A 21,962-nucleotide genomic window follows, 5' to 3' on the forward strand; every position below is an offset into this window, starting at 1 on the left:
TGCGCAGCCTCAACCTTCTCATGCTCCACTCATCTCTCAGGAACAGGAACGGACTACTCCGCCTCCGTCCTCCGCTCAGCTGGTACAATCCTTGGGTGCAACTCTTGCTAGGAGTCAACCTCCTTCACCCTTGCACCTGCCTTCTGCTCCGTCTGTTGTTCAGCCTATGCAGTCTGAACCTCAGGTTTTCCCTCAAGTTGAGGAAACCTCTGTTGTTGTTCCAGCTCGTTCTGACTCTGCTGTTCAGCATACCATGGTTTAAACCCCATGCAAGCATGCATTAAGCACTCTAGCACTGGTCATGGAATTTCTGAGAAATGTTAAACGCCATGCACACGCTCTGCTTTCCTTTCAGCAGGCTCTGCTTACAGCAGGCTCTACTTCCTACATGCTCAGCATTCAGCATGCTCTGCATACAGCATGCTCTGCATACAACATGCTCTGCATACAGCATGCTCTGCATTCAGCATGCTCTGCATACAGCATACTCTGCATACATCATGCTCTGCATACCTTACCGCATGCTTCTCAACACATCTTGGGTTGTTGCCAACTCACTAGACTGTCAAGCAGTTTCATAACGTTGCCTTCTAGTCTGCTGCTTTGCACCAGTGAACCCTCACTCAGAGAACTTAGCTTTTCTAGGATAAGGTCCCTGTAGATGAGAAAGTTCTTTTCTCCCTCCTTCTGATATTCCCTTGAGGACTCTGTCATTTGGAGGGAGCCTTTAGCTGCATAACCTCTTATGGACTTTTATTTAAGCATAACATGCTTACAGGGAAGGTAATGGTTACACTTCAGCCGCTAATCCCGTCTGTTACCACACCTGCTCCCATAGACCTTGAGCTGTGTTGCATGACATGCAGTCCAAGCTTAGTCCTTGTTAGAGGATTTTTTGTTTACGGAGTCAATGTGTCACGGGGAAGACGTTCAACAACCAACAGAAGGGACTTGTTGTGACGCAGTGGGCAACCTCAGCAACCCGTTAAGGAGTTGTCTGTACGACCCAGACAGTCTAGACAGAATCGGGTTGTCACTGTACTTCCTCGCTTGCCCATGATTGACAGTTTACAGACTGTGCAGCAGTATCATGATCTTGTGTCCGGCTCCGTCAGACGACTGGCTTTTAAGAGCTCCCTCAAGTCGTCGCTGTCTGGAGATTTTCAAATGGACTATGGATCTGACCAAGGAACTGGGCCTCCTGGTCAATTTTGAGGAGTCTCAGCTCGTTCCATCCCAGACCATTGTCTCCTTGGGTATGGATCTTCAGAGTCGAGCTTTTCGGACTTGTCCGTCGGCCCCAAGGATCTTCCAAGCCCTAGAATGCATCCAGAGCATGCTGAGAAGGAACCGATGCTTAGTCAGGCAGTGGATGAGTCTAACAGGGACACTTTCATCGCTGGCCCTGTTCATCGAGTTAGGGAGACTCCACCTCCGCCCCCTTCAGTATCATCTAGCTGCTCACTGGATAAAGGACATGACGCTAGAGACGGGCTCAGTTCCTGTTTCCGAAGAGATGAGGTCTACTCTAACGTGGTGGAAGAACAGCATTCTTCTCAAGGAAGGTCTACCATTGGCTGTTCAGTCCTCCGACCACCGTCTCTTCTCGGACGCATCGGACACGGGCTGGGGTGCGACACTGGACGGACAGGAATGCTCGGGAACATGGAATCAGGAGCAAAGGACACTTCACATCTATTGCAAGGAGTTGTTGGCAGTTCATTTGGCCTTGATAAACTTCAAGTCCCTCCAGCTTAACAAGGTGGTGGAGGTGAACTCCGACTACACCACAGCCTTGGCTTACATCTCCAAGCAGGGAGGGACTCATTCGAGGAAGTTGTTCGAGATCGCAAGGGACCTCCTCATTTGGTCAAAAGATCGAAAGCTCACGCTGGTAACGAGGCTCATTCAGGGCGATATGAATGTCATGGCAGATCGCCTCAGCCGGAAGGGTCAGGTCTTCCCCACAGAGTGGACCCTTCACAAGAATGTTTGCAGCAGACTTTGGGCCATGTGGGATCAGCCAACCATAGATCTATTCGCTACCTCGATGACCAAGAGGCTCCTCTTGTATTGTTCTCCGATTCCAGACCCAGCAGCAGTTCGCGTGGATGCCTTTCTGCTGGATTGGTCCCATCTCAACCTGTATGCATTCCCGCCGTTCAAGATTGTCAACAGGGTACTTCAGAAGTTCGCCTCTCACAAAGGGACACGGCTGACGTTGGTTGCTCCCCTCTGGCCCGCGAGAGAATGTTTCACTGAGGTACTGCAATGGCTGGTCGACGTTCCCAGGACTCTTCCTCCTAGAGTGGACCTTCTGCGTCAACCTCACGTAAAGAAGGTACTCCCAACCTCCACGCTCTTCGTCTGACTGCCTTCAGACTATCGAAAGACTCTCAAGAGCTAGAGGCTTTTCGAAGGAGGCAGCCAGAGCGATTGCCAGAGCAAGGACGACATCCACTCTCAGAGTCTATCAGTCTTTATGGGAAGTCTTCCGAAGCTGGTGCAAGGCCAATGCAGTTTTCCTCAACCAGTACCAATGTAACCCAGATTGCTGACTTCCTGTTACATCTAAGGAACGTAAGCTCCCTATCAGCTCCTACGATCAAGGGTTACAGAAGTTTGTTGGCAGCGGTTTTCCGCCACAGAGGCTTGGATCTTTCCTCCAACAAAGATCTACAGGACCTCCTTAGGTCTTTTGAGACCTCAAAGGAACGTCGGTTGTCCACTCCAGGCTGGAATCTAGACGTGGTCCTAAGGTTCCTAATGTCATCAGGATTTGAACCGCTCCAATCAGCCTCTTTTAAGGACCTCACATTAAAAAACTCTTTTCCTCGTGTGCTTAGCAACAGGTAAAAGAGTAAGTGAGATCCACGCCTTCAGCAGGAACATAGGTTTCACATCTGAAACGGCTACATGTTCCTTACAGCTCGGTTTTTTGGCTAAAAACGAGCTTCCTTCCCGTCCTTGGCCTAAGTCGTTCGAGATCCCAAGCCTTTCCAACATGGTGGGGAACGAACTGGAGAGAGTACTTTGCCCAGTTAGAGCTCTTAAGTACTATCTAAAGGTCAAAACCATTACGAGGACAATCAGAAGCCTTATGGTGTGCTATCAAGAAGCCTTCTCTACCAATGTCTAAGAACTCAGTTTCTTACTACATCAGGCTTCTGATTAGAGAAGCAAATTCTCATCTGAAGGAAGAAGACCTTGCTTTGCTGAAGGTAAGGACACATGAAGTGAGAGCTGTGGCTACTTCAGTGGCCTTCAAACAGAACCGTTCTCTGCAGAGTGTTATGGATGCAACCTATTGGAGAAACAAGTCAGTGTTCGCATCATTCTATCTCAAAGATGTCCAGTCTCTTTACGAGTACTGCTACACCCTGGGTCTATTCGTAGCAACGAATGCAGTAGTAGGCGAGGGCTCAGCCACTACATTCCCATAATCCCATAACTTTTTAACCTTTCTCTTGAATACTTTTTATGGGTTGTACGGTCGGCTAAGAAGCCTTCCACATCCTTGTTGATTTGGCGGGTGGTCAATTCTTTCTTGAGAAGCGCCAAGGTTAAAGGTTGTGATGAGGTCCTTTAGTATGGGTTGCAGCCCTGTATACTTTAGCACCTTTGAGTTGATTCAGCCTCCCAAGAGGAACGCTGCGCTCAGTAAGGAAGACGATCTTATTAAAGGCAGAGTAACGGTTCAAGTCGACTTCCTTACCAGGTACTTATTATTTCATTGTTATTGTGGATAACTGATTATATGAAATATGGGATACTTAGCTATCCTTTAATCTTGTACACTGGTTTTCACCCACCCCCCTGGGTGTGAATCAGCTACATGATTATCGGGTAAGTTTAATATTGAAAAATGTTATTTTTATTAATAAAATAAATTTTTGAATATACTTACCCGATAATCATGATTTAATCGACCCTCCCTTCCTCCCCATAGAGAACCAGTGGACCGAGGAATAATTGAGGAGGTGTCAACAAGAAGTACTTGAGTACCTGGCCACAGGTGGCGCTGGTAAATACACCCCCTTCTAGTATTGTGATAGCTGGCGTATCCCTCCATAGAATTCTGTCGGGCAACGGAGTTGACAGCTACATGATTATCGGGTAAGTATATTCAAAAATTTATTTTATTAATAAAAATAACATTTTCAGGATATAATCGAAAGTTAAAAAAAAAAATTGAGTCTTGGATTACAGCTTAGTGGAACTTGAGGGGTACATTATAATCCATACTCTTTACAGCATCCCATTGGCCCCCAGCTGTATTGGTTATGCCTTTTATTTTTCATCAGTTATTTGTAGTGTTAAAGTAATTTAATATAAATTATGTTAATGAGGTCTTCAAACTGGGCTTCTACATTAAGTTTTTTCCTAAATGGCTTGGACTTAAAGGAAAATTGAAAATTAGAGTAAATTAAATATTTCAAAGACTGCTAGGTGATGGAAACAGGATGATTGTAGCTATTTCACACAAGGTGCAATGTAAATAATACTTGATTGTCAAATTTAATCAGTTTTCCCTTTCAATTTGTGCATGTAATTTGAGAGTAAAGTTTTTAGAGATATTTTAAGTGAAGAAATTGCAGTCTTTTGTAAACTATTTAGTATCTATTCAATATTAAATTTAGCTAGTGGAGTAATATTGCTAAGTCTCGTATTGTATTACTTAGGTTTGTTCTTAGAAATTTATATCAACCTTTACTGATGGGATAGCTTTTCTAATGGTCAATAGATGAAGGGTATGATAATTTAGATAAATATCAAGTATTGTGGTTATGTAAGGTTGCTATAAAGATGTTCTCTTTTCAGAATGAGAAGAGTGCTGTGACTCAGAAAGTCATGAGAGACTTTGTTGGCCTGGAGAGCTGTGATAAACCAACTAAGGATGCCATGTTGAATTTTTCATTTTTCTTGTCCATTGGAAATATGGATGATGCTTTCAAGTCAATCAAAGCCATCAAAAGGTACTGTATTTTTATTGATTTGTATTTTATTTTCTTTGTTACCCTCTCGTAATGTATTGAATAGAGATAATGCCAGTTGTAGAGTATTGCATGTGGCTAAATACATTTCTGTATGTGGCTACATGTATTTTTGGAGCAAAATTACCTGATAGTCTTTCATTCTAAGATAACAACGTAGATCTTTAATATTTACAGTATTAGACTGTCGATTGATCAACTTTTCTCTTTTTACTGAAATTCTTGTTATTTCTAGATAAATATCTGAATTTTTCGTCAAGTCTTATTAAGATTATAAAGGTTTTTTATTATCATCAGTTGTTTTACACTAGGGCTACAGTATCTCTGAATTTAAGTATACTACATAAATTCCAACTTGTTATTTGTTATATGAATATTCTTGATGCATACAATGTAAATTAATTCATCGTATATGTAAAACATAGAATAATATGGTATCTAGGTGTGCTATATACATTTCCTTTTAGTTATATACATTTCCTTTTAGTTATGGGGTTTTAATTTTACTACTTTGGGTAGTTTTGCATCAATGGTTTTCAAGTCTACTCCATAATCTATCACTACTGGCAAATACTTGGGGCATTAAAACATTCTCTATTATCCGTCAGTGAGACAGTTTGGGAAAATATGGCCAAGATGTGCGTCAAAACAAAGCGATTAGATGTGGCTGCCCTGTGCCTTGGTAACATGGGTCACGCAAGGGGTGCTAGGGCTCTTCGTCACGCGATGAAGGAGCCGCAGTTAGATGCTAGAGTAGCCATGCTTGCTCTTCAGCTTGGGTTGCATGTAAGTTCAGATGGTGACTTGCTTTTCAATTTTAAAGTTTTTGGTGTACTGTAATTAAAATATAGTTGGTTTTCTACTGTTTGTACAGAAGGTCTTCAACTTAAAACATTCTAATACAAACACAAATCCAAGTGAAATACAACTTGGATATTGTATCAAAGAAATACTGCCATAAAGCAATGTATCATTTAACCCTTTTACCCCCAGGCTATTTGGAACTTTCCAACCCTTAACCCCCACGCGTTCCCAAGCACATTTTGCAATATATATATTTTTAAATTGCTGTAACAGCCTTAATTTTTGTCATAGAGAGGATCAGGCTGGTATCATTCTTTTGGAAAATGCCTGAGGTTTCTTATAAAAATATAAAAAATATGCCAAAAAAATGTAAATAGCAGTTTTTTGCAAGGACGTACCAGTATGTCCAAGGGGGTAAAGGGATGAGTTTTGTGAAACGTACCAGTACGTCCATTGGTGGTAAAAGGGTTAATACAGTAAGCAAAACTACATTTGAAATAATCTGATATTTATTTCATATGAAACAGGACTATTTGTTGACTTTTGTAGCTAAAAATCATAGGCATGGGAGCCAGGTTAGGCCACCTTACCCAAAATTTAACAAAATTTGACTTTTAAATAATTTGAATTCTAAACAGCTTCTTGGAACCTATTAAGTTTGTAGCTTGAGGACCTTCTACAGTATAATTATATTGCTCTTTATGGTTGGTTTCGAGTTTCTATATCTTGGTTTTTTCAATATTAATCTTACCCGATGATCATGTAGCTGTCAACTCTGTTGCCCGACAGAAATCTACGGTCGGGATACGCCAGCGATCGCTATACAGGTGGGGGTGTACACAACAGCGCCATCTGTGAGTAGGTACTCAAGTACTTCTTGTCAACAAGAACTCAATTTTTCCTCTGTCGTGCCACCGGCAAGACCTACTAATACGCCGTCCCTAACTGGATTTGTTTTCACAACTTTTTGGTGAAGTACACTATTCCAGTTTTGAGCTTTCGCTATGCAGGAGTTTTATCTTCATTTCAAAACTTGAACTCGTTTTGGATAGATTTAATTATGGTGACGAAGAGAGTATGGACTCTCTTTCACTTTTAATGACCCACCCTTCCCTTAGACGGAAGTGTGTTTAGGTTTTTGGTAATTTTGCTTAACAAAGTTATAGATTTATTTTATATCTCTCCGCCATTTATAGGCCTCTTCGATTAACTTTCCATTTATTATAAACTTATAAAGATTAATTTTTATGTTTGTTTTTATGCGACCTTTCCTAATAGTAGGCGGTCCTTACTTGGAACCGAAGTTAATTAACATTGAGCCCGTCATATCGTTTTTCCTGTTAAGAATTTATGCTATTTTAATTTTAATGTTTTTGAAAGAATTTCTTTGATAGTCTCGTACTGTTTTCAAAGTTGAACTAACGTTTAGTTTAGTCTCCGCAGTTGTTGACGTTCAGAACGTTCAACTTGCGCTCTATCGTTACGATAGAGAGAGAGTATTTCACGGTTTCACGTTGCAGTAAGAGTAAACCGATTCTAGCGTTTCGTTCATTCTTTCTTAGCTTAAATGGTTTTAATTCTAATAAAGGAACTTTTTATTTGGGAAACCTTTCAGTTTTTTTCCTTTAACAAATAATATGTTTTAACGATATATAATTGGGCTCATCTCTCAGGTTCTAAGTCAAGAGAGAGAGAGAGAGAGATAGAGACGGAGGGAGAGAGAGGAGGATAAACGTTTCGTTCAAGCGGGTAACGTTGTTCTCGTTTTTTACTCTTCTCCCTAGTCGCTATAGGGGAAGAAGGTAAAACGTTTCTAGAGTTTTATTCTTATTCCCAGGCTTTATGCGGTGAGAGATTTTAAACGTAGTTTATTTGATCTAGTGTTTAGTCTCTTTTCCAGCCACTGAATTCTTTATCTTTCATTATGTTTTTCTGTTACATTGTAAAACTGTTTTCGCAATTACTACCTTTTAATGAAGGATAGGATTGCGTGTTTCAGGTACAAACCACTTAAAGTTTCGAGTTCAGTGAAATAAGTGCAAACAGAAAATCAAAAGTGATAAAGTGATATGCGCAAAGTGTTACAGTGTTGCGTTCGAGGGTTCGTTTGTTCGTGCCAGTTGTTCACCTTGTCCGATACCTCTTACAAGCTCCCAAGCCCAGGGGAGAAGTAATGTCGAAGGACTTATGGGTTCCACAGGTCTTGATCGACGAACAAACGTTTCCCTCCGTGGTTTCGGGTGTATCTACACACGTTGCCGACGTGATCACCCCACCCACACAAAGACGAGAGAGCCCATTTATTCCTCGTCTGCGGAAGAGGTTTCTCGCAGAAACCATGGACCAAATCTTGCAGCTTTTAAGTGCAAGTCGGTCCCTTCCGCGCAAGTCCAACGGCCTAGGTGTAGCCACTGGGTCAGTTCGGACTCGCTGCAGTACGACAACTGCACACCTCCCAAGAGAGGCAAAGTGGTACCGCAACAGGCAGTAACTCCGTCTGTTGCCGCACCAGCTGTTTTAGACCCTCAGTCACAACGGACAGTAGCTCCGTTTGTTTTTGTCTTTCATAGACCCTAGTAGTCCATGCTGCAGACTATACAGTCTCAGCTTGCTCCTTCATGCAGGAGTATCGTGCTGGAAGGTTGACAATGCACCTGTTAACCTACAACCCGCCGAGGTTGTGCGCTCAGCAGATACTGCGGTTGCCTGCTCCCACACTCCACCTGTGAGAGCTCCACCTCCGATGCGCAATCCACCCTGCCAGACGCATGTTCTTGCTGCACCATCCGTTGACATGCGTGAGCTACCGCATCAGCAGTGGGAAGGTGCTGTAGAGCTGCCGGGTTCCAGCTCTATGCGGCATTCTCCGCAACCCATGCGGCATGCTCCGCAACCCACCGCAGCCCCTCCCACGCTCCAGCACTCTGCTTTTGTTGTTGCCAGCTCCCACACTCCGACTGCGGAGAAGGTTGACGATGCACCCGTGGGCCTACACCTCCCACGGTTGTGCGCCCGGCATGGCTTCCTGCTCTCACACTCTTGTTGTGAGAGCTCCTCCACCCATGCACAGTCAACCCTGCCAGATGTATGATGACTCCCACACACAGAGCACTCCGTTGCCGTGCGTGAGCTACCACAAGCTGCCGTGTTTTGACACGGTGTGTCAGCCTTCGCAACACACTGTGGTTACCGCCACTCGCCCGCAGCAAACTAGTCAGTCAGGAGTTGAGGCTTCCCCACACAACTTAGGTTGTTGCCAACTCACAGACTGTCAAACAGTTATCATGACGTTGCCTTCTGGTCTGCTACTTATACACCAGTGCTGTATGTCCTCACGCTCCTGTTGTGGTTGACAGTTCAGTTTTTGACAGTTCACAGACTGTCAAGCAGTTTCATAATGTTGCCTTCTGGTCTGCTGCTTTTGCACCAGTGAAACCCTCACTGAGAGAACCTAGCTTTTCTCGGATATGGTTCCTGTAGATGAGAAAGTGCTGTTCTCCCTCCTTCTGATATTCCCTTGAGGACTCTGTTATTTGGAGAGGAGCCTTAAGCTGCTTAGCCTCCTATGGACTTTAATTTAAGCATAACATGCTTCCAGGGAGGGTAAATGGTTCCGCTTCAGTCGCTAACCCCGTCTGTTGCCACACCTGCTCCCATAGACCTTGGGCTTTGTTGCAAGACATGCAGTCCAAGCTTAGTCCTTGATAGAGGATTTTTTACGGAGAAGAACCTTCTTGCCAACGACCTTCCTACCGGTTGGTTGTACGCCCTGTTGACGCTGAGGTATCCTACTCACGTCCGCCAGTTGAGATGGTTCCTCCACCGGTGCGACCCAGTGTGGGTTGCCAGTCGCACGTTGATGTTAAGCTACTCTCGGAGGTGGTTGTGGACGTTCAGTGTGTCACTGGGAAGACGTTCAACAACCAGCAGAGGTGACTTGTTGTGACGCAGTGCGGCAACCTCAGCAACCCGATAAGGGGTTGTCTGTACTACCCAGACAGTCTAGACAGTTTCGGGTTGTCGCTGTACTTCCTCGCATCCCCATGGTTGACAGTTCACAGACTGTGCAGCAGTACCATGATCTTGTGTCCGGCTCCGTCACGCATCCACCAGTGCGACCGGATTCAGCGAGTCAGACGTTGCCCACTCCGTTGCCGTTTCCTCATCAGTTTCGGATGAGGAACCCTCTGATGAGGACATGGCTGAACAAGAAGATCAATCCCCAGCCCTGCTATCCATCCAGAAGATGCTGAAGAAGGAATACGGCCCTGTCAGGCTGTGGATGAGTCTGGTTAGGACACTGTCATCCGTGGTGCAATTGGTGTCACTTGGAAGACTACACCTCCGTCCTCTTCGGTTTCATCTAGCTCTTCACTGGAAAAGGACAAGACGCTAGAAGCGGTCTCGATCCCGGTTTCCGGAAGATAAGTCTGGTCTAACCTGAGGAAAGGACTTTATCAACCTTTTATAGGGTCTTCCCCTGACTGTTCAGACTCCCAACCACGTTCTCTTCTCAGACGCATCGGACGTAGGCTGGGGTGCGACCTTAGGCGGTAGGGAATGCTCGGGATTATGGAACTCGAGTCAAAGGACAATGCATTTTAACTGCAAGAAGCTTCTGGCAGTACGTCTGACCTGGAAAAGCTTCAGGTCTCTCCTTCAAGACAAAGTATGGAGGTCAACACGGACAACTCCCTGCTTTGATGTTCATCTCCTAGCAAGGAGGGACCTACTCTCTGACATGGTGCGAGTTCGCTAGTGACCTCCTCTCCTGTTCAACAGGTCTAGACTTTTCACTAGTAACAAATTTCTTCCAAGGCAACTTGAATGTCTTAGCAGTTTGTCTCAGTAGGAAGGGACAATAATTCCAACATATTGGACCCTCCACAGAGATGTATGCAAGAGACTTTGGGTCACCTGGGGCCAGCCAACCATAGATCTCTTCGCAACCTCGATGTCCAAGAGGCTCTCAATACTTTGCTCACCTATCCCGGACCCAGCAGTGGTTCTTTTAGATGCCTTTCTACTAGATTAGTCTCATCTAGATCTATATGCATTCCCTCCGTTCTAGATTGTCAACAAGGTACTGCAGAACTTCGCCTCTCACGATGGGACAAAGTTGACACTAGTTGCTTCCCTCTGGCCCGCGAGAGAATAACTTACCGAGGTACTTCGATGGCTAGTAGACGTTCCCAGAACTCTTCCCTAAGGGTGGACCTGCTACGTCTGCCACGCGTAAGAAGGTACTCCAAGGCCTCCACGCTCTTCGTCTCACTGCCTTCAGAGTATCGAAAGACTCTCGAGAACTAGAGGTTTTTCGAAGGAGGCAACCAGAGCGATTGTTAGAGCAAGGAGAACATCCACCCTTAGAGTCTACCAATCGAAGTGGGAAATCTTCCTAAACTGGTGCAAGTCAGTATCCGTATCCTCGACCAGTACCTCTGTAACTCAAATAGCTGACTTCCTCTTATATCTGAGAAAAGAGCGATCTCTTTCAGCTCCCACTTTCAAGGGTTACAGAAGCATGTTGGCATCAGTCTTCCGTCACAGAGGCTTAGATCTTTCCAACAATAAAGATCTACAGGACCTCCTTAAGTCTTTTGAGACCACGAAGGAGCGTCGTTTGGTTACACCTGGTTGGAATTTAGACGTGGTTCTAAGATTCCTTATGTTAGACAGGTTCGAACCACTTCAATCAGCCTCCCTGAAAGATCTCACCTTTAAGACTCTTTTCCTGATATGCTTAACCACAGCTAAAAGAGTCAGTGAGATTCATGCCTTCAGCAAGAACATCGGATTTTCATCCGAAACGGCTACATGTTCTACATCTTGGTTTTCTAGCCAAACACGAGCTGCCTTCTCGGCCTTGACCAATATCGTTCGTTATTCCAAACTTATCGTATGGTTGGAAATGAACTAGAAAGAGTATTATGTCCTGTAGAGCTCTTAAGTTCTATTTTAAAAACCTTTACGAGGCCCGTCTGAAGCTTTATGGTGTTCAGTTAAGAATTCATCTTTGCCTATGTCAGAGAATTCTTTATCCTATTATTTTCAGACTGTTAATACGAGAAGCTCATTCCCTTCTGAATGAGGAAGACCGAGCTTGGCTGAAGGTAAGGACACACGAAGTTAGAGCTATCACAACTTCCGTGACCTTTTAATAAAATAGATCTCTGCAAAATATTTTTTCGACGCAACCTTTTGGAAAAGCTAATCAGTGTTCGCGTCTTTTATCTTAAGAATGTCCAGTCTCTTTACGAGAACTGCTACACTCTGGGACCATTCGTAGCAACGAGTGCAGTAGTGGTGGGGGCTCCACCACTACAATTCCCTAATTCCAGAACCTTTTTAATCTTTCTCTTGAAATATTTCTGGGTTGTCCGGTAGGCTAAGAAGCCTTCCGCATCCTGGTTGATTTGGCGGGTGGTCAAATTCTTTCTTGAGAAGCGCCTAGATTAGAGGTTGTGATGAGGTCCTTTAGTATGGGTTGCAGCCCTTCATACTTCAGCACCTAGGAGTCGCTCAGCATCCTAAGAGGATCGCTAGGCTCAGTAAGGAAGACGTACTTAAAAAGGCAGAGTAATGGTTCAAGTCGACTTCCTTACCAGGTACTTATTTATTTTATGTTTGTTATTTTGAATAACGGCTAAAATAAGATACGGGATACTTAGCTTCTTTGTTAACATGTATGCTGGTCTCCACCCACCACCCTGGGTGTGAATCAGCTACATGATCATCGGGTAAGATTAATATTGAAAAATGTTATTTTCATTAGTAAAATAAATTTTTGAATATACTTACCCGATGATCATGAATTTAAGGACCCGCCCTTCCTCCCCATAGAGAACCAGTGGACCGAGGAGAAAATTGAGTTCTTGTTGACAAGAAGTACTTGAGTACCTACTCACAGATGGCGCTGTTGTGTACACCCCCACCTGTATAGCGATCGCTGGCGTATCCCGACCGTAGATTTCTGTCGGGCAACAGAGTTGACAGCTACATGATCATCGGGTAAGTATATTCAAAAATTTATTTTACTAATGAAAATAACATTTTATACACTTATATTTGGCTTGTGAGCAAAATATATTGAAGCAGAAGTTCATTTCATATTGTATTCATGCTTAACACTTTTTTAAAAGTTGTCCTTTGTAAAAAAAAAAAAAAAATGTTATATGCTACGTAAGTTTCAAATTTATTCACCTCAGAAATCTCATCTGCTCTTGCCTTCCCTCTTGATTTATAGGTGATGCCTCTTTCGTTTTTGTGGGGGCCTGCTCTAACATTTTTGCTGTACCATCTGTAAACTAATCACAACTTTTTTTTTATATCTTAAAAACCTCCTAGTATCATCAAAATACTTTTGAGTGCTTTCTACTCTGAACCTACATTACTCTGAAAATCTTCAACTGCTCCTTGGAAATAATGCTTTTTTTTTAAACTTGCCAATACAGAATCGTGGAGACTGGGGATCATCATCACTCTGTTCTTAACTGATAATTTAAATTACTCAATAAGACTACCATTAGGTTACTAGCCATATGGAGGTCTGTTGTATTTTGACATGCGTTAGTTTAAGTTGCCATTACGAGACTTTAAAGGGTTGGAAACAAAGACAGGCTGTCCCATAGGGGTTTAGTGCCCTTTATTGCATCTCTCATTAGTGCAACTCTCACTATTTCAAATGAAACGTGACTATTTGTTGACATTTGTAGCTGGCATGGGAGTAAGGTTATGGTGTACTGCTGCTATTAATTAAAAGGCTTTGGGGGAATACCTTTGACAACTAGTCGCACCCATTTTTCTGCGTACAGTTTTTTACTTTAGTTGCTGTTATCTTTGCGCCCTCTTGCTGTTCAACTTCTTTAAAATTGTACTTTGAAGCATTGCTACACTTTGGTGCTGAATGGCCTTCCCACCCCATCCCCAAATGCTATAAATTGAATTAAGATAAAAAAATCGTATGGTAATATAGTCCCTCATGACTTTACTCCTGTGATATCTTGCAACAGGTATCGGAAACCGTTCAGTTTTGATCACAGAGATGTATCCCATAATTATTGAGGGAACAATTACCATACAAGAAAAGTAGAAATTTTGCTCTTTGGAATTTTAAGGTTACTTCAGTCTTGTCTAATTAGTCAAATGCTAGATTGAAAAGGAGAAATTTTATACTTGTGCCCCTTTCCAATTTTTGATCCTTTAGGGTTCCTATAGGATGAAGCAGCAATATCTTTGAGCATGAGGCTATTATTAATTTTTCAATTTGATATAGAGGTTATGGCATAAGAAGAGAGTAAATCCTCCGAGTTATGGTGTTTGTCTGCATTCAAATGAGCTCCTAGCTTCATGAAAAAAAAAAAAACTCTATTGATGAAAAGGTGCATTAACCAAGAATTTTCTATTTCATACATTATCAAGACTTTTATTGGAAGGGAGTGAAAGTACAGTATAGTAGCCCTCAATTTTGCACCCAGGTAAAGTTAACAAGAAATCACTGACAACAAAGTCTTCCCAAGAAATTTCTCTTGTCTTTGCCACAGCCTCTACGCCTTGTCTCTTTTTAGTTATATTTTAATATCTGATGAATATATCCTAAAAATTTGAAAGAGAGTTTACATTAAATAAAATTAGTATGAGTTTAGCATATGTTTCCAGATTAAAATTGCTTTTATGTACGCTTTGGGAATTACTAGATTGTTTTATCATCATTTTACAATAATTTGTCATCTGCAAGTTCATTTAGACCCAAAGGATAGGGTTTTGTAAGCAATAAGACCTTGAGTATGTAGAACTACCAAATGGTCAGTCCAACTGTTTTTGTTTCATTTGTTTTTTACTGATAATACAGAAAAGCATTTGGTCATGATCCCTTGTTGAGCAAGCAGATGAAACTGGGTTTCTCCCAATGGACAATCCTTCATACCAGGTCCACTCATAGTCCTAGTAATAAGTCCATGCAAATTTTGTAAAGGTCTGCAGACTTGAGATGGATTTAGAGAAGTTTTAGTTTTAGGTTTGTGATTTATATTTAGAAAACTATATGCTTTGCTTTTATTATAAAGTCTTATAGTGCTTTAGCTAACAATTAGGTACCGAGCTATTAGACTAAGGTAAAATAATCCAACGCAGGAAGAAGCGGAACGCCTGTATCGGTCATGCGGAAGGTACGATCTCGTAAATCGTATGCATCAGGATGGAGGAACTTGGTCTAAAGCTCTGGAATCTGCTGAAAACCATGACAGAATTCACCTACGATCTACCCATTATAATTATGCAAAGCACTTGGAGAGTAAAGGCAAGGAAGAAAATAAATTATTTTTTATATTAAACAATGAGTTAGATATTGAAAATTCAAATCGTGAAGTTTTGAGTGATGAATGAAGTACAGTATTGCTTTGAATAAATAAAAAAAAATAAAAAAAAACTGAATTTTTCTTCCAGGAGATTTCAGCGGGGCTATTAGCCATTACGAACAATCAGATACCCATAGATTTGAAGTTCCGAGAATGCTCTTTGATGAACTACCAACCCTTGAAGACTATATCATGCATACAAAAGACAGGTAAATAATTTTCAGATATATTTCTGTAGTGCATGTAAATGAGAATTCTTTTGACTAGGTAGCATGCAAGATACAATGCTTTCTGAATTAGCATATTTTTGCTGTAAATTGTGTAATTAATATTATTATTATTACTTGCTAAGCTACAACCCTAGTTGGAAAAGAAAGATGCTATAAGCCCTAGGGCTCCAACAAGGAAAATAGCTCAGTGAGGAAAGGAAATAAGGAAATATATTACAAGAGAAGTTCAAGAATAATAACATTAAAATAAATCTATTATATATAAACTATAAAAACTTCAAAATAACAAGAGGAAGAGAAATAAGATAGAATAGTGTGCTCGAGTGTACCCTCTAACAAGAGAACTGTACCCCAAGACAGTGGAAGACCATATGCATTATTGCAATATAAAAGATGGATATTGTGAAAATATAGAGTAGTGAAAATTACCAATTTGTTCCTTCACGTATACAAACCTTTCATCCTTTGAAATAGGGACATGTCTTAGTGTATCTGGAATGTCGATTGAATTGTTAAGAGTAATTGGTTGATAACAGGTGGCATGAGGGGTAACCCTTACCTACCAACCTGTCACAGAATAATCTATTTTGTCTTTGTCAGCAACATGTACAGATGTGCTGTTACACTCTCTTGACTATTGGATCTTTTCTTACTTTCATTTGTTATGAGCAATGGATTTTATTTCATTTTGAGAGCAATCATGTTTGTAAGCGGAACTCGCTAAATGTCGATCGTGCAGTGAAGTAATGTTAGTTCCCATTAGGACACAAATCTTTTAAACCACCATGTGTTGTGTACCTTAGTGAAGGCTTGACTGCAAGCTTCGTGGTAGCTTCTCTGCCACAGGAGGGAGTTACCTGATTCAGACTGTCAGTCATATTTGCGTGCCTGATAATCGACATCATCTCCTCCTATGCCTATTGACGCAAAGGGCCTCCGTTAGATTTCGCCAATCGTCTATCTTGAGCTTTTAAATTAATACTTCTCCATTCATAAATCTCCTACTTCACATTTCATGGTCCTCCAACTCTTCTAGTGCCATGTGGAGCCCAGTTGAAAGTTTGGTGTAACTAATCTCTCTTGGGGAGTGCGAAAAGCATAATAAAGCCTGATTTGTTATACAGTGAACCCTCGCTACTTCGCGGTTCGACCGTCGCGGATTCACCACTTCGCGGATTTTTTCCATAACCCATATATATACAGTAATATATATATATATATGTATGCATGTATTTATGTATATATGTATATATATATATATGTATATATATATATATATATATATATATTATACACACACACACACACACACACACATATATATATATATATATATATCTAAAGTAGGAAGATGTGATGTAGTTCTAAGGGAAAAGTATGGGAAATATGTCTGGGTAATAAGCAAAGCTCTACCTCCAGTTTGTTTCTTCATTATGATCAGAGATAAACGTAAACAAAACATTGGTTGCCATTTTTTATCGTGCTTTTTAGCGTGTTTAGGAAACGCATGATATAAAATCGCCTTTAATATTTGTGCCTGTTTTAGTTTAGGGTACTGTAGTACATGCATTAAGTGTTCTGTACATTAAAGGGTAGTTTGTTAACAGTACTACGTACAAGGGAAGGTTTTAAAAGTCTGAATATACATGTTGAATAAATAGGTAAATATGGTGTCACTACTTCGCGGATTTTCACCTATCGCGGCCGCGTCTGGAACCTATCTACCGCGATAAACGAGGGTTCACTGTATTTAATTTTAGGCAATTTGATTTCCAAATTTTACTTAACCTTGCCATTGTCTGCTTTTTTCAATCTTTCATTAAATAATTTTAAAGACCCTGTATTAGATATCCTAGTTCCTAAGTACTTGAATTATTCTACCTCATTAATCCTTTCTCCTTCCAATGATATTTCATCTTCAATTGCATAATCCATTCTCATCCTCTCTTTCTTCTGTTTATCTTGAGCCCAAACATGTGATATTTCATGCATTCTAGTAAGCAAGCATTGCAAATCCTGTGGTGTTCTGCTAATAAGAACAGCATCAACATCACACTCTAGGTCTGTTAATAACCTATTACCAATCCAGTCCAATCCTTTCCCACCATCTCCAACTATTCTATGCTTTACAAAAACCATGAGGACGGTAAATGACATAAGGTGAAAACACAGTCCCTTGGAGTACTCCACTGTTCACTGGAAATTTATTTGATAAGCCTTCACTAACATTTAACTTTGCACTTGCTATGCTCATGAACAGACTTGATCAAATTTATATATGTAAGAGGAACTCATAATAATGCAGGACTCTCCACAAAAGTGGCTGGTGCATACTATCAAAGGCTTTTTACCGTTCACAAATACCATCAAAAGTCGATTTCTATATTATGCACATTGCTGTACATGTCTAAAAATTAAAATTTGGTCGGTACAACTTCTACCTTTTCTAAATCTTGTTTGTTCATCGCTTGCTTTTCATCAATCTTTCCCCCTAGAATAAGTATGCTTATATATTTTTATGACAACTAACATAAGTGTGATGCCTCAGTAATTATTGCTATCAGTCAGGTCTCTGTTTTTTGCCATTTTCACCAACACTCCTAGCTCATCAGGTTTTGCCTCTTCATGCCACATTCTACAAAATAATCTTGTTTGTATGTTGGGGATCACTTCATTTTCAGCCAGTGTCATCTTGGCAGTTATTCCATTGTAACCAGGGACTTTCAATCACCTGAGTTTTTTAATGATAGCTTCAACTTCAAACACACTAAATTCATTCATGGGCACATCAAGGTCTTCATCAGCTTTAGGTATATCAATCAAATTATTCCTTCGTATCTCCTATTCATAACCTCACTAAAGTGATCCATCTAACGTTGGCTTTCTTCATCTATTGTTGTTTTAACAGATCCATCTCTCTTTTTGATGAGTATATGCTGATTCTTCTTTGCCCCCGTAGATTTCATCAATGATTCTATGAGCGATTATCTTTTTCTGTTTTTGCCTCCTTTTTATAGTACCCCAAGTATCATTTCACATCCATGGCTTTCTTCTTGTAACTGCATGTCCCAAAACTTCACTACCTACTGATATATGTTCTTAATATCACACCATTCTTCAGTAATGGTCTACTCTTCATCTTTTAGTTTCTCAGGGTATATGTTCTTAATATCACACCATTCTTCAATAATGGTCTGCTCTTCATCTCTTAGTTTCTCAAGATACATACATGTTCTTAAAATCACACCATTCTTCAATAACGGTCTGCTCTTCATCTCTTAAAGTGTCTCAACTGCAAATAGATTCCTACATTCAGTGGCAAATGTTTCTATGTTCATCTTCTAGAAGCTTGATTGTATGAAACTTAGGTATTCTATCTACATTTCTGTAGGGTGCTTTTGGTTTTAATTTCATTGTAGCAGTGAGGGGCTGGTGATCACTGCCAATATCTGCACTTCTATAGTTCCTTACATTTCTCAGTCGTCCTCCTCTATTTATTAATGGCTATGTAATCTATTTGATGTTTGTAATTGCCACATGGTGAAGTCCTTGTATATTTGTGGATGTCCTTGTACTGGAAAATACCTCCAATGACAAGATTGTTTTTAAGAACAGAAACATATAAAATGTGTTCCATTTTCATTTGTAACTTCCCCAAGGCCGTCAACACCCATCACATTCTTAACCTTGATTATTCCTTCCAACTTTAGTATTGAAGTCCCAATCACAATTTTCATATCTCTCTATGGGATCTCATCTATTACACTCTGCAGTTCTTCATAGTATTCATCTTTACTTTCCTTAGGGGAATCATTTGTTGGTGCATAGCAAACTAGGATAATCATATTGCACTGCTTTTATTTAAACTTTGTGAGTAACAATCTACTATTTACAGCTCTCCACTCAGGTATGCCTTTTCTGCTATTGGTGTCATCATTATTTCTACCCCTTTGCTTCCAACTCCATCTGTCCTTCCTGAATAGATATATATACTGGCTTGGTCTAAGGTTTCCTTACCAATCCCCTTATGTGTTTCACTTAAGGCCAAGATATCCAAACTATAATTCGTAAATTCATTCTCCAATTGCTGTAACTTCCCATTCTGATTCATGGTTCTAACATTCCAATTACCAGTTTTTAATTTTTCTTAAGTATCTATAAACCCGGAGATTCTTGGCACCCGCTATGCCCGGGACTGGGGGCCATTCGATCATCTTCCCTGTTCATTAACCAAGTCCATAGAGGATTCATTGGCTAGATTCATCAAAGGTTAGCCAGTTCTTGTGATGCACAGTGCCTATCTAAGGCAAGTCACCCTTGCCGGTCCATACTAATTCCATTAAGATCATCTGCCAGGCATCAGTAGAAACTGAAAAGACAGCTTGTCTATCGCCTTGAACCCAATTCGTCACTGTGCCACCAGGGACTTCATAGAAATTTAGGGGAGCATTTCCTCCACACCCAAAGTTCTCGTTACTCCACCGGGTTGCTTATCCGCGTGTATAACCATTGGCAAACATGGATTGGTAAGATATACCGCCTAGCATGCCTGATAGAGAAAATGATTTATTCTGACTGTGGAAGCTCTAGTAGCTTCCTCCTTGCCTTAGAGGAAACCCAATTGTTATCGGTCTTCCAGACTATGACTTCCCTGTTACAGCAAGGAAAAAAGGGCTGGAAAGGAATGCTTGCACATTCTTCCTCCTCTACCAGTCTCTTCTCCCTTCTCCATTTTCTTTGTCGGCCGTTTCTCCTTGAGAAGATGAAAATGAAGATAGTTGTATATACCGCCTAGCATGCCTGATAGAGAAAATGATTTATTCTGACTGTGGAAGCTCTAGTAGCTTCCTCCTTGCCTTAGAGGAAACCCAATTGTTATCGGTCTTCCAGACTATGACCTCCCTGTTACAGCAAGGAAAAAGGGCTGGAAAGGAATGCTTGCACATTCTTCCTCCTCTACCAGTCTCTTCTCTCTTCTCCATTTTCTTTGTCGGCCGTTTCTCCTTGAGAAGATGAAAATGAAGATAGTTGTGTGGGAAGGCCTCTTTCTCCAAGTTCCTTTAGGACTTGGGATCAATCATCAAAATTGTACTGTAGTCCAAGGGAGAAAGGGTCCGTATGTGCCCACTATTCTCGGTAGGATGTTTGAGGTCAGCACTAGCAGTAGTGAGCCTTGTGTTACAGCCACTGCTGTTTCATCATTTAAAGATGAAGTCTTATCCTGACCCATCTCCAGCGCTGTGTAATAGGCCAATAGGAGTATCAGTTCACTACAGCCTCTTGTCAATATGGTGTTCACTCATTTGCCGGTAACTTTGAGGTTTGTCAATACACGAAGCTGGTGTAGCACGTGCAGCACAGCATTTTTGTCAGTTTCACGTGAATGGTCTTAACTCAACAGAACTCCAGCACTACATACTGGTATTTTCTTCATGGCAATACAGAGCTCGCACATAAACTGGTACCTCCGGGGTTGGTTAGCATTCATATACCTGGTGTGACATCACTGCTGTTTCATCTGTTGAAGGCGATATGTTCTATCATGGACAGTCTCTGGCACTGCATGGTAGGATGATTGGAAATAGTATATGCTACTCCTCATGGTGTTCTGGGGCTTGTAAGCTTTATGGTAAATATTGATCCTTTACAATTTTGTTTTTAATCCTGTAAAAAAAAAAAATTTAATCCTGTCACACTGTAATCAACTTTTGTGTTTAAAATACTGTCTTTTATGTAAAATTCTACATTGTTGTTTAACCCTTTTACCCCCAATGGGCGTACTGGTACTTTCACAAAACTCATCCCTTTACCCCCATGGACATACTGGTACGTTCTTGCAAAAATCTGATATTTACATTTTTTTTTTTTTTTGCATATTTTTGATAACTTTATGAGAAATTTCAGGCATTTCCCAAAAGAATGAAACCAACCTAACCTCTCTATGACAAAAATTAAGGCTGTTAGAGCAAGTTAAAAAATATTTAATGCAAAATGTGCTTGAAAAAAAAAACCCTGGGGGTTAAGGGTTGGAAAGTTCCAAATAGCCTGGGGGTAAAAGGGTTAAAAAACTTTATATCGATATGTCAATCTGTAGATACTAAAAATGTTTGAAATTTTTTTAAATAGATGACTGATTCCATATTTGTACAGTAGGTATATTTTAAGAATGTAGTAAATACTGTATCTGTACTTCAAGAAAGTTTCTTGAATAAATCATGAGCCCAGTATGTTCAAGTTAGATGATAGTCATTAAGGCTTTATATACTTTTAAAATGTTTATTTTATTAAAGATATAAAGTTCATGTAGGCATCAAATTTTTTTCGTTTTTACCGTATTTAATATTTGTTTCTTTATCAAAACAAGGTCTCTGAGACGATGGTGGGCACAATATCTAGAATCCACTGGGGAGATGGAGACAGCACTGCAGTTTTATGAAGCAGCGCGCGATCACTTGTCTCTTGTTCGTGTTTATTGTTACTGTAATAATCTTCAGAAAGCTGCAGATATTGCAAATGAAACTGGAGATAGGTAAGTTCCCTAGTGCTTTCTACAATACCTGAAAACATTGCAAAAACAT

At 40.8% G+C, this 21,962-nt stretch overlaps 1 protein-coding gene across 3 annotated transcripts in view; it reads left to right on the forward strand.

Annotated features, from left to right (window-relative positions):
• Positions 1–21,962, forward strand: part of rempA (intraflagellar transport protein rempA) — a 116,642-nt gene that overhangs the window by 64,386 nt on the left and 30,294 nt on the right. For all 3 annotated transcript variants that reach the window (XM_068380529.1, XM_068380528.1, XM_068380527.1), the window contains 5 exons: positions 4,822–4,976; positions 5,603–5,780; positions 14,931–15,096; positions 15,243–15,363; positions 21,749–21,913. In XM_068380529.1, coding sequence (XP_068236630.1) covers positions 4,822–4,976; positions 5,603–5,780; positions 14,931–15,096; positions 15,243–15,363; positions 21,749–21,913 — 785 coding nt within the window. The remainder of the gene's footprint in view (positions 1–4,821; positions 4,977–5,602; positions 5,781–14,930; positions 15,097–15,242; positions 15,364–21,748; positions 21,914–21,962) is intronic.

This window comes from Palaemon carinicauda, chromosome 9 (assembly GCF_036898095.1).
Source record: "Palaemon carinicauda isolate YSFRI2023 chromosome 9, ASM3689809v2, whole genome shotgun sequence".
Lineage (NCBI taxonomy): Eukaryota > Metazoa > Arthropoda > Malacostraca > Decapoda > Palaemonidae > Palaemon > Palaemon carinicauda.